This window comes from Hemibagrus wyckioides, linkage group LG02, assembly GCF_019097595.1.
Source record: "Hemibagrus wyckioides isolate EC202008001 linkage group LG02, SWU_Hwy_1.0, whole genome shotgun sequence".
NCBI lineage: Eukaryota > Metazoa > Chordata > Actinopteri > Siluriformes > Bagridae > Hemibagrus > Hemibagrus wyckioides.
The window spans coordinates 11,316,794-11,329,915 of record NC_080711.1 but is presented as its reverse complement, the minus strand read 5'-3'; the positions used below and the strand labels follow the sequence as shown (position 1 = coordinate 11,329,915).

Genomic DNA, 13,122 nt, shown 5'->3' with positions numbered 1-13,122 from the left:
GTTGGTAACGTATGCTAATGAAGTTGATGATTTGTTTCCCCAAGTATAAAATCTGTGCATTTGTGACTGGTGTGTGCTGTGGTGCCTTGTGTTTTCGTGTCAGTTATAATGTGAAATTCATCTGTCATATAGGGGACAACAGTTCTTTTAATTGCTCAATTTCTATCGCTTTGGATGCAACTTATTTTTTATTGCTTTTTAACAAATGCACAATTTGGCTTATATTACTGTCATATGCCATAATGCTCCCTCTTGGTAATATGTTGACTTATTTTTGTCCCTTTCTGTTTTTTTTTTTTTTTGCAACATCATTGTCTTTCTTTGCACAGGGGAACCTTGCAACCTGTCCAGAATTTACCGACTCTCTTTACTCTGAGATACAGTAGCTTTTGTTTTTTTTTCCAGCAATGCCGGAATACAAGCTATTTTGTGGTTACAAATAACCTCTTGTATTCTAGACATATGTGGGAGCTATAGGGGATGAGTGCCATTTATATTGATTATTCTCTTTTTCTGTTTTGTGGTCTTCGTGGGTAAATTATAGGATTTCCTGATTCTTTTATATGACAAAAAACTGATTGATATTTTAATAAGTGTTAGGTGTTTGGGTCAGGCATCTGGATGGGAATCCAGTCTCTTGTTCACATTGCCATCCACTACACGTGAGTCCAACAGCTAACCACTGATTAAGGCTTTTCACAGACATTTAACTATTTGACATTAGACTCAAATCTGGTGGTTCTGCCAGAAGTATCAGATTTTTGATTAGCATTCCAGTGTAACACAGCACATGGATGGAAAGTTTCATCCCAGAGAGCAAACACCACAACACAAACACAGCACTACAATAAGTACTTGTGTCCCGACACATAAAGGTAAATTTCTCAGCTGTCTGATAATGACAACAATTCAGGACACATTAGTACAGTTTGGAACAGGAGCCGTGTGGGACACTTTACACCACCTGATATTCATTCCTGTAAATTGCAAGAGAGGGCCTCAATGGCTTAGACATGCACATCCCACACATGTACAATGGGAATGATATTTGTGGATTTTGGTGGCAAAGCCAACACCTTGAATTCTTTATCATGTTCATCAAACCATTCCTAAACATAAGGTAGGCATAAGCCTACCAAAAGATGCCAGTGCCATTACGAAATACTGTTTCCATGAAGGGGCGGTCTGCAACAATGTTTAGGTAGGTGCTGTGTGTCAATCTAACATCATGGACCCCAGGTTTCCCAGCAGAACTTTGCCCAGTGCATCACACTTCCTCCACTGACTTGCATTCTTCCCATAAGTGCCATCTTTTCACCAGGTAAGCGACACACATGCACATGATTTAAAAGAATGTGATTAATACCAGGACACCTGATTCCATTGCTTTATGGTTCAGTTCTGGTTCCTACGTGCCTATTGTAGGCACTTTCGGTGGTGGCCAGCGGTCAGCATGTGCACTCTGACCTGTCTGTGGCTACGCAGCAAGCTGCAGTGTGCTCTGTGTTCTGATACCTTTCTATCATAGCCACCATGAACTTTTTCAGCAAGTTTCAGCATGATTTTTTATAGGGGCAGTCTGCAACAGTGTTTAGGTAGGTGCTGTGTGTCAATCTAACATCAAGGACCCCAGGTTTCCCAGTAGACCTTTGCCCAGTGCATCACACTTCCTCCACTGACTTGCATTTTTCCCATAAGTGCCATCTTTTCACCAGGTAAGCGACACACATGCACATGATTTAAAAGAATATGATTAATACCAGGACACCTGATTCCATTGCTTCATGGTTCAGTTCTGGTTCCCACGTGCCTATTGTAGGCACTTTCGGTGGTGGCCAGCGGTCAGCATGTGCACTCTGACCTGTCTGTGGCTACGCAGCAAGCTGCAATGTGCTCTGTGTTCTGATACCTTTCTATTATAGCCACCATGAACTTTTTCAGCATGATTTTTTATTTTTCCTGGGATTGGACCATGTGAAATAACCTTTGCTCCCCATGTGCATCAGTAAGCCTTGGGTGCCCACATCCTTGTCAGCAGTTCACTGGTTGGACCACTACTAATCACTTCATACTAGGAACATCTCACAAGACCATGCTCTGATCCAGTCATCTAGCCATACACATTCACATGACGAGTAGGGACATGCAGACAAAAGGTTTTTCTTTCATATTAGCAAAAGTAAATATGGTAGTTACGAGATGTCTTTATTTTCCAAACATAGATTTGAATGAATTCATGCATAACAACAAAAAAAAAGCTCTATTGTGGTGTCACTTTGGACATTTGCTGTTTTATTTAAGATCATTTATAAATAGATAGCTCCTCTAATGCAGTATATTCCTTGGATTTCTGTTGTGTGGACATTTATTACTTCTGTCAGGCCCTTAATTCTATCTTAACCATAATGACAGCAATTTAGGAAAGTGAATTGAAATAAATTCTCTACTATCACAAAGTGGAATAAAAATTAGTGTTGCATTAACCGAGGAGAAAAGGGCAGTAAAATGATGACAGATAAAATATGTTCAAACACTAACCTCTCCTGGAAAAAAAATGTTTCTCTTTTTTTCCTTAAATTTATATTGATATTAAATTTCAACTTCTTTTCTGATTAGCCCCTGAGGCCATCGGTACCATTGCATAGTAATGTATTCAATGTGTGTTCTTCACTACTATGTGAATAGCTTCACTTAAGATAATTATTACTATTTTTTTTTTGGTTGCCTTTGCTGTATCTCAGGATACAGTTGTACTATTGGTTTGATTAGTTATTGCCATGAAGAGTGAACTCTCCGACGAGTGTAACAACAGATGGTTTTAGGGATATGTGCAATGTAGATAGTAGCATGTGCAATGTTAAGTGGCAAGTGGTCTCCAGTAGTGCAATACAGAAGCAACAGATGTCTATATGTTTGTAATAGGCTGTAACAGTTTGTAAAGTACACTGAATATACAACACACCCACCATCCCTTAAATTCTGTTTAATACATGCAACCGGCATTTCTGAAAGCTCCGGAGTTATTTATACAACCTTCCATTTTATTGCTTATAACTGGCTTCCTCTGTTATCACACGTTCACATCCTTGGCTGACTGTCTCATATACAACTCTGAAGATGGATGATATTAACCTCTTGGGCCTAGGGTATGGAATGTACAACATCGGCTAAATTACACACATCTGTCTCTCTAAAATGCCTGAGAGGAGTTATTTCTACATTGGTTATTGCCATTGCTTATCTTTCTCCCATATGTACATCAGTTAACAGTCTCATGCAGATAATGTTTTTCTGATACTGATCTTCTTGCATTATAATTCACTTTATTTTTGATTTTCTTAGGGTGCCAGTGACTTTTGTGTAGCCCCTGACAAATTTATCGTGAATCAAACAAAGGCCTTCCTGAAAGAAGGCAAGTGGGTTTACAACATCTCATGCACTGTGGATCAGTTCATTTTACATTTGAATCAGTTTATTGGAATAAGCACATGCGAGCAATATGAGTTGGTTCAAAAGCTCTTTTCTTCTTACTGTGCCTTATAGATATAGCCCATTACTACCTTTACTGCAGCCAGACTCTACCCAATCCCTTTCAGCAGGTAAGCATTATATTTTCCTTGCTTATGAACTCACAGACAGAGCTGTTATTAGGGGCCGATGGCATAATTGTACCAGTTAATTGAGAGAAAGCTCCGTGTTAACCCCATTATTATGGCATGATTAAAATATCAGCATGCCTAATTTAATTACTTAAAGAAGATATGAGAATAAACTTGGATCAAATAGAATCCTTTAGTCTGCGGGTTTGTGGTAATTAGTTTTGTCTTCCTTCCTGTGGGATTCCTGCCAAAGGTAGGCATTAGTTTAGTTTGTTGGAACTAGACTGGATCTGAGCGCTTATTAAGTCCACTTGTTAGAAGCGGAAGCCTACAGCAAAAAGGGGCTAAACCTCTACTCATTAAAGTACCTCTGACCTTAGTGGTTAAATGTTTTAATTCCTTTTTCATGGCTGATTCTGACTATATAAAAAGGTGTTTGGGTCAAATTTGTTCAGACAGCATATTTGCTATATTTTGTTATATTTTATATTTTATTATTTGATATATTTTTTGTTATTTTTTTGTTATATTTTTTGTACCCTAATTTGGGTATTTTAGTATTTTTCTGCTATATTTTGTTATATTGTTATATTCTGTTATTTTGTTATTTGATATATTTTTTGTTATATTTTTGTACCCTGATTTGGGTATTTTAGTATTTATGTTATATTCCTTCCTATTTTATCTATCATGTGTGTTTGTGGATACTGCTGGAATTTCCCTTTGGAAATCAATCAATCAATCTATCTATCTATCTATCTATCTATCTATCTATCTATCTATCTATCTATCTATCTATCTATCTATCTATCTATCTATCTATCTATCTATCTATCTATCTATATTTTAAGCATTTTTAGTATCACAGAAAAAAAATGATTCAGGTAATGAGCTCATTTCTAGGCTATAGGCTGAAACAGCTTCATATCTAATATACAAATGACTGTCTAAGGTAAATAATTAATATTACAATGCAAACCATCTCCCAAAGCATACTGGTATATGCACTGGTCACTCTAAATTACCATTAGGTAAAAATGATTGTGTGAATTGTAGAGTGTGTGAAAATGAGGATTCATCAGAGTAGGAGTGTATTACTGCTTCACTTCCAGTGTTCCCAGGACAGGCTCTGGATCCATTGTGAACTGTCCAAGATAAAGTATTGCTGGAAATGAACGAATAAATAAATGCAAAGCAAATGAAATGTCACTTGTGTCACCCTGTGACAAATTTGAACTATTTTAGTACTGTAGCTGGTAAGTGCTAGCTTTTGTGGATGCCAGGTGGCATTTCTAAATTGCATATTCATGCATATTTACAGATCCTAGCTTTTTCAGTGAGGGTAAAAGTGCAGAAATGTTTCAAGGTTTCTTGAGCAATTAAAACATTTAAAAATAATAATAATAAAAAAATTAATTTAAAAAAACATTAATATTTACTGTATATTTTGGTTGCATGCTGATGAGTATTCTTTATCTTGCGATACAGTTACTTAAATACTGCATTTTAAACATCAAACATTTCATACTGCTGTGATGTATCATACATCAGCATAAATATGTTAAAGTCATACCCCTGTGTTGTAGTCACTGACCATCTTCCAGAGGTCCCTGACCACCATGCAGATTCAGATCCAAGGCTTGCTACAGATTTCTATCTCTGTCTTCCCCACTGCAGAGGTAAGAGCTTCACACCTTCATACGGTTTATGTGTTCTGTAGTGTCTGCCTTTTTTTTTTTTTCATTTAAACATAAATGATGATGTGTGTGCATGCATGTTGTTAGAGGGATCTCTTGGGTATTCAGGGCCTTCTGAATGCCACAGAAATCAGCTTGCACCATCTCACTGCCTGGCTGGACTGCCGAAGTTTGCATAAGGTGAGAAGCACTCTTTAGCACACTATAACTGTCTTGCATACTGTAGCAGAATCTGAAACAGCCTTGGCTTTTTGTGTGTGTGTGTGTGTGTTTGGCAGGACTATCTGGATGCCCTGGTGGGATTGTGTTATGATGGGGTGGAGGGTCTACTCTACCTCTGCCTCTTTTCCCTGCTGGCAGCCTGCTCCTTCTGCGCCATGCTGTGCACCATTCCACGAGCATATATCCATGTGGCCAGCAGGTAAACCTCACCTTGTTATTGCTGAGATGTTTTGGTCATTTTTTTTTTTTACTTCATTATTTAGAAACCAGTTCTGAGCAAGATCAGTGGGATTTTTATGCAAAAGTATATTTACTATATCTATACAAAGGATTTAGAATGAATGGATTAAAGATGGAAATAATGGAAACATGAAAGAGTGTATTAATATCAAGGACATCATAAGCAGTAGGATCACCAGTTGCATTTAGAACAGCTTTGAAAGGTTTTCTGCTGCTGTCATGTAAGTCATGAATGGTTAATTGTGGGATGAGCAACCATTTTCAAGGAAACAGAAATCTTTCAGTTATTTAAAAGACGAAGGAATTGGATTGCTACTTCACCGTCTGTGCTCCATATGTTCCCAGAGAGGTCCAATAGTGTTTAAATCTGGTGATTGGGGAGACTGTTGAAATAGTTCATCCTAGTGCTCATCAAACCACTCAAGAGAATATCAAAACATTATCAGGAAAGTGTGATTGCACTACATGGTGCACCTGGTCCTGTAAAATTGTTTTAAAATTTGTTCCCTATTATACAGCCATGCAAAGCAATTACTGGATGTAATAATTTCCACGAGATGGCTGCCCATATAATTATGGATCCCCACCATACTTAGCAGTTGGCAGCAGACATTGAGGGTTAAAGGAAGCCTTTGGCTTCCTCCAAACATAAATCCATCCAGATGCAGGAGATATAGTAAAAAGCTGACTTATCAGACCATATTTTCTTCCACTGCTGAGAGGTCCTGGGCTTTTTTTTTTGTTTTTTGTTTTTTTGCTGCATACACTAAGTTATGCATCCTCATGCACTGGCCTTTTTTGATACAAAAGATTTCTGAATTTTAGCGAAACTCGTGGAATAAAGTAAGAATTAAAGCACTTGTCTCTTCAGTTTTTGTCTTCATTGCCAAAAAAACAAAAAACAAAAAGGAAGAGAGCTAATATGCAAATACTAACCTCTCCCCTAACCAGCAAGATGAAACAGATATGAAAATTGTTTTAAATTTTATTCATTTAAAAAAGGAGACAAGGGTGACAAAGAATGGAGATGCTAATGTTCACAGTGCCTCAAGCCAAGCCTACTCTCTATACCCACAGGGACAGAAACTATGACGACATAGATGAAGAGGACCCATTCAACCCACAGTCACGACACATGGCCCCGTACAGCACGAGCCGCACAAATGTGCACAGCTTCTGCAGCTACAGCAGCAGCCTGGGCAGCCAGAGCAGCCTGCAGCCACCACTGCCCACCACCTCCACTGCTCCCCCTCCAGAGTACATGTGAGTTTATCCTGATGCAAATGAACCATACTAAAAGCAAAATACATGTAAGAGTTTTGTACTTTCCCTGAACTCTTTTAGTTGTTTGGAGCATAATAATCTAAGTGGTTAGACCTACTCCTATACCTCGTATTTCATTACTCGTTCTTGTCTCTGTTTGTCAATTAGGAATCAGTCGATGCTGTTTGCAGGAAATCCTCGCTATGAAAATGTGCCACTGATTGGAAGAGGTTCACCACCACCCTCGGTATGTCAGGTTAAAATTGTTAGACATGCAGTATCCAAGCTCATATTCAACCAGGTATATACTTCTGTATATACTGAAGTAATAAACATGAAGCAATGTTTTAGTGCTAGTGCAAGACTGCCCCCTGCTGGTTTTAGGGAGAAGCTTTGATTTTCATCTGCTTTGTCTCTGGTGATTCTCTTAAGCCTTTCCCATAATGTGATACATATTAGATTCTGAAAAGAATAAAAAAGAAAGAAAAGAACAAATATAATAAAGCAATAACAATTATTTAATCATGGCTTCATTATAAGACAATGGTCTAATGCCTGATAAAGCCACTGGGGATTATTATTATTATTATTATTTCATTATTAATAACATAAGTAATAAAATCCACCATAGTCTATGGTGTTAATCCACCATAGTCTATTAACAGTACGATTTGGTTGCTAAGCAACATAACAGACAGAGGCATTAATTGGGCATAAAAATAGCATAAGTGTAACAAACTTGTGCATTAACATAGAATTCAGTTATTGTGATGCAGTCAGAGGTGTGTACATTGAAGATACACTATTTTGCCAAAAGTTTTGGGACACGCCTACAAATCATTGAATTCAGGTGTTGTTTTTCAGGGGTTGGGTCTCGGCCCCTTAGTTCCAGTGAAAGTAACTCTTAATGCTTCAGCATACCGAGACATTTTGGACAATTTCATGCTCCCAACTGTGTGGGAACAGTTTGGGGATGACCCCTTCCTGTTCCAACATGACTGCACATCAGTGCACAAAGCAAGGTCCATAAAGACATGGATGAGTGAGTTTGGTGTGGAGGAACTTGACTGGCCTGCACAGAGTCCTGACCTCAACCCGTTAAAACACCTGGGATGAATTCAAAAGGAAACTGCTAGCCAGGCCTTCTTATCCAACATCAGTGTCTGACCTCACAAATGTGCTTCTAGAGGAATGGTCAAATATTCCCATAAACACACTCCTAAACCTTGTGGAAAGCCTTCCCAGAAGAGTTGAAGCTGTTATAGTTGCAAAGGGCGGGACAACTCCATATTACATTTATGTACATGTAAAGGCAGATGTTTGAGTTTTGGCCTGGCTTGCAGTCTCCGCTCTAATTCTTCCCAAAGGTGTTTGGCTGCACAGTCATGGAACAGGAAGGGGTCATCCCCAAACTGTTCCCACAAAGTTGGGAGCATGAACTTGTCCAAAATGTCTTGGTATGCTGAAGCATTAAGAGTTTCTTTCACTGAAATTAAGGGGCCAAGCCCAACCCCTGAAAATAAACAGCTGATTTCAATGATTTGGAGGGGTGTCCCAAAACTTTTGGCAATATTAAGCCATACAATGGCTTTGAACATGGCTCAGCTAATCAGGTTTTAAAACTGAAACTATTTGTTTTATAAAACTATACAATACAGTTAAAATTACAATGATATAGCAAATTGTTTCTCGATAATGTAGTGCAACTGAAATATTATGCAATATTAAAAGAGATTAAAAAACACTTTTGCCCTGACCTGGTCCAGGTTAACTGTTGGAGTATTGATTATCTCACTGCATCTCTCTCTGTGTGTAGGCTCAGATGAGAGGAGGGCAAAATGGGATGTTACATGTGACCAAAGTGCTTCTGCTTCCAATTAACTTCTTAAATCATCTTTATTGTATCATTTTTTATTTCAGGCATAAAAGTATTATTATTACCCATGTGCTACTGGAGGTCATCTAGTTGCTTTTGTCATTAGCAAGAAAAAAAGGATGAACTAAAGCAAAGTCCCAATAGCTTTTTTCTTGAACTTCCTTTAAGTTATAGGGGGATGTGTTCCCAGTATTCAGTTCAGTTACATTTTATTTATATAGGGATGTGTAATAATGGACATTGTCACCAAGCAGTTAAAATTAAATCGTTAATGAACAAGCCAGAGGCGACAGTAACACAGAAGAAAAGAAAACTTCATCACCTATTATCACTTATCATCTCTCAATGGTGTTTGCTGCCTTTTGCTCTTCAATGATGGACCATTCCACAATTCTTACAGTTCATTAACCTCTTCATTAACACTACTAAAGTGTGATGTATGTGAGGCTACATGTCACTTACATATCCCCTTCACCGACATAAACATATATTATATTATAGCTTATTCTAACAGGTATGAGTTGTATGAAAAGCCTGTAGTAACTCTGTAAGGATGGTGTTTATAAGCATAATTGACACCTGCTTTATGAGAACTAATATCAAGCTACATTACAGATGTCTTTTATTCTTTTATCAGATTTGTTGTACTAGCTCAATAATGATAATTGAGTGCACATAGTTGTACAATATACTCACAATATACAAAATAAATGCATACACAATGTCAAGACAAGCATAAAAATGTACAAATACACACATGCATATACACCGACCAGGCATAACATTATGAGCACTGAGAGGTGAAGTGAATAACACTGATTATCTCCTCGTCATGGCACCTGTTAGTGGGTGGGATATATTAGGCAGCAAGTGAACATTTTGTCCTCAAAGTTGATGTGTTAGAAGCAGGAAAAATGGGCAAGTGTAAGGATTTGAGCGAGTTTGACGAAGGGCCAAATAGTGATGGCTAGACAACTGGATCAGAGCATCTCCAAAACTGCAGCTCTTGTGGGGTGTTCCCGGTCTGCAGTGGTCAGTATCTATCAAAAGTGATCCAAGGAATGAACAGTGGTGAACCGGTGACAGGGTCATGGGCTGCCAAGGCTCATTGATGCACATGGGGAGTGAAGGCTGGCCCGTGTGATCCGATCCAACAGATGAGCTACTGTTGCTCAAATTGCCGAAGAAGTTAATGCTGGTTCTGATAGAAAGGTGTCAGAATACACAGTGCAGGACGGGTCAGGGCTGTTTTGGCAGCAAAAGGGGGACCTACACCAATATTAGGCAGGTGGTCATAATGTTATGCCTGATTAGTGTATCGACACACAATTGTATAAATTTGGATAAGTGTGCCTATAAGAGTATATGTGCTAAATGTTTTCTTTTTCATGAATTTTTTCAAAATGTGTCCAAATTAGATGTGTTATTGTTATTTTATAGAAATACTCGTGTAAAAAATTTAAGAAAGGTTAAAAATTCAATAACATTTAAATACTGTTTCCCTCTTTCTTTATTCATTACTGGATTTATTTCTGCAGGCATATAGATACAGTAAGTGGGCTATTTAACAAGTTCACTGTCTTTGTATTTGCCTTTGTCCTTCATCTTCTCTATACTGCTTTCCTCTTAGAAAATCACAGCAGTCCAGCAGTGCAGATGTTCTTCACTCATCATCACAATGTTTCTCAGCAGAGCCACGCAGTTTGTTGTTGTTTGTTGTGCTTTAAATTAATCATAATATGTCTTGTCACAGTAGTGTGAGCTCTGACCTAATGCCCTAATGGTTCTTGTTCAATGTTATCTGTCCTACCTACCCTGGGAGGTGAGATACCTCCTTGTGCAAGACCTTTCCAAAGCCACAAAGTGTCTGTACGATGACGTATTTGATATACATACTGTACAGCCAGTGTTCTTTTTCTTCACCCCCTCATGGAAGATCATGTAAACCTTTGCGCCAGCTGCATAACAGCTTGTGACCACAGTCAGAGCTACAGGTAGCCTGTCCTCCACAGCTGTCGATGGTCATCTCTTCACAGCTACAGTGAGAATATTTTTGTACATTATGAAGTTTACTAGGAAATTCCAGGCTACTACACTGAGCTTTCACCTCTCAGTCTTGGACTCCTGCTGCTTTATAAACACTGGATAGTCTCCAGGGTTCCTTGTCATTGTCATGGAACCAGCACCATTCTAGAGGAAACTTGGCAAGAAGAAGCCACTGAAATGTGGGCGTATAATAATGGTATTTATATCAAATACTACACCATGTGGTCATTTTCTGACTTGGAAAGTTTTTAGTATACACCGATCAGGCATAACATTATGACCATTATTCTGCTGGTCCCCTTTTGCTGCCAAAACAGCCCTGAGCCATCAAGGCATGGACTCCACTAGATCCCTGAAGGTGTTCTGTGGTATCTGGCTGTTGGCATCAGATCCTTTAAGTCCTGTAAGTTGCAAGGTGGGGCACATAAAGTCCCCACATCACAACTTACAGGACTTAAAGGATACTTACAAGACGTAAAGGATACCTTTGATACTGACCACTGCAGACCGGGAACACCCCACAAGAGCTGCAGTTGTGGAGATGCTCTGATTCAATCGTCTAGCCATCACACCACTCACTCAAATCCTTGCTCATTTTTCCTGCTTCTAAAACATCAACTTTGAGGACAAAATATTCACCTGCTGCCTAATATATCCCACCCACTAACAGGTGCCATGATGAGGAGATCATCAGTGTGATCAGTGATCATCACTTCACCTGGCAGTGGTCATAATGTTATGCCTGATCGGTGTACACACATACACAATCTGGCACCAGGTTCATCGTGACCTCCCGTTTAACCACAGCTGCATACATAACTGGAGATATTGTTTTTGCTTGTTTTGTCTGAGAGTGCTCCTTAATCTCATATCTTCACTTCTGCTTCTGAAAGTGCTTTTACCTGTCATTGTTCAAAATCTGAATATTCAGATGATCTGACAGTATATACAGGATAGTTGTTTAATTTTACAAAGCCACTGAAATTAATTAAAAAAATATTTTTATAGCATGTAATGGAAGGTAAATGGTAACTAATGGAGCTTCTGGTTCTACGCTTATCCTTTCTCTTTCTTCTTCCTAGTATTCACCCAGCATGAGGACCACATACCTGTCTATGACTGATGCCCAGATGCAACACATTGGAAATGACTACCAGGTGTAACGCGTGAGTGTCCGAACCCTGAAATAGCCGCAACGACTCTGGAAAACTCATAGATGGATAGATTTTTATCTTTCTGGATACAAGTCCCCTACACATTCTCCTTGTGGAGGAATTCAAGACCTGCAGTTTAGTGTTACTGACCAACTCCAAGGAAGAGACTTTACCCAGAATCCTCTCTGAAGATGTGAAGAGCGTACATCAACCACTATGTAAATACAACTTTTTGGTCAGTACAGAAATATATACGAACTGCTGAAAACGTTTTGCTACACAAACTCCCTTATTTCCATAACAAGACATTCAGTTGTCTTTGATTTAGGTGTGATGGGATGAATTCACACAGGAACTAAAACAAATTCCATCACGATTCAGTTGTTCTGCATTGTAAAGAATAAATGGTGCTGCTACCCATTGAGCTTCTGTACATAATTTTGTCATCTCGATGCAATGAAATTTTTACCTCATCTCTAGTCTGTTACGTTGTCCAGCATTGACAACTGTATCACAGGTCAGGACTGTAGATTAACCACCGTGTTGAAAGATCTGATTTATTTCTAGGCTGAGATTTGAGTTGAAATAGCTTTCTGTTCCTCAGTGCAAGGTCAAGGCTGAAGCAGTAAATATTTTATTATATGTATGCTGATGAACTGTGTGAATATGCCTGAGCTCCACTTGTTAGCTTGTTGCTTTTTTTTATAGGCATCCGATCTGAATAAGACGTTTCCGAATAAGAAGTCTCTGAATGACATGATGAAGAAGTTTGAAATTGGAATACGGTTAAAGATATATAGCTTGAAATCTAACATTTATGAATTCTTTATTCTCAGATGTTTTCTATTGTTTATGCTTTGATTAAATAAATTTGTTTTAAATTTTATTGTGGCTGTGTTTTTACTCTAAACAGCTTTCAACACTTACAGATATTTTCCAGTCAGATCATAACAGTTTCCACTGAATTTGGACACAATTTACGTCCTGTAAGTATCCATGTTAGTACTTATGGAGACCCCACCTCG

General features: G+C 38.5%; 1 protein-coding gene across 3 annotated transcripts in view; it reads left to right on the top strand.

Moving 5' to 3' along the window:
* Window positions 1-12,969, top strand: part of ttyh2l (tweety homolog 2, like) — a 43,611-nt gene extending 30,642 nt beyond the window's left edge. Inside the window, exons 7-15 of one of the 3 annotated variants that reach the window (XM_058376225.1) lie at window positions 3,343-3,412; window positions 3,544-3,599; window positions 5,186-5,278; window positions 5,384-5,476; window positions 5,575-5,717; window positions 6,836-7,021; window positions 7,190-7,268; window positions 10,436-10,448; window positions 12,026-12,969. In XM_058376225.1, the coding sequence (XP_058232208.1) occupies window positions 3,343-3,412; window positions 3,544-3,599; window positions 5,186-5,278; window positions 5,384-5,476; window positions 5,575-5,717; window positions 6,836-7,021; window positions 7,190-7,268; window positions 10,436-10,448; window positions 12,026-12,066 (774 nt within the window). In that variant the 3' untranslated portion in view covers window positions 12,067-12,969. The remainder of the gene's footprint in view (window positions 1-3,342; window positions 3,413-3,543; window positions 3,600-5,185; window positions 5,279-5,383; window positions 5,477-5,574; window positions 5,718-6,835; window positions 7,022-7,189; window positions 7,269-10,435; window positions 10,449-12,025) is intronic. The other 2 variants (XM_058376217.1, XM_058376208.1) reach the window with 2 other exon arrangements.
* The last annotated feature ends 153 nt before the right edge of the window (window positions 12,970-13,122 follow it).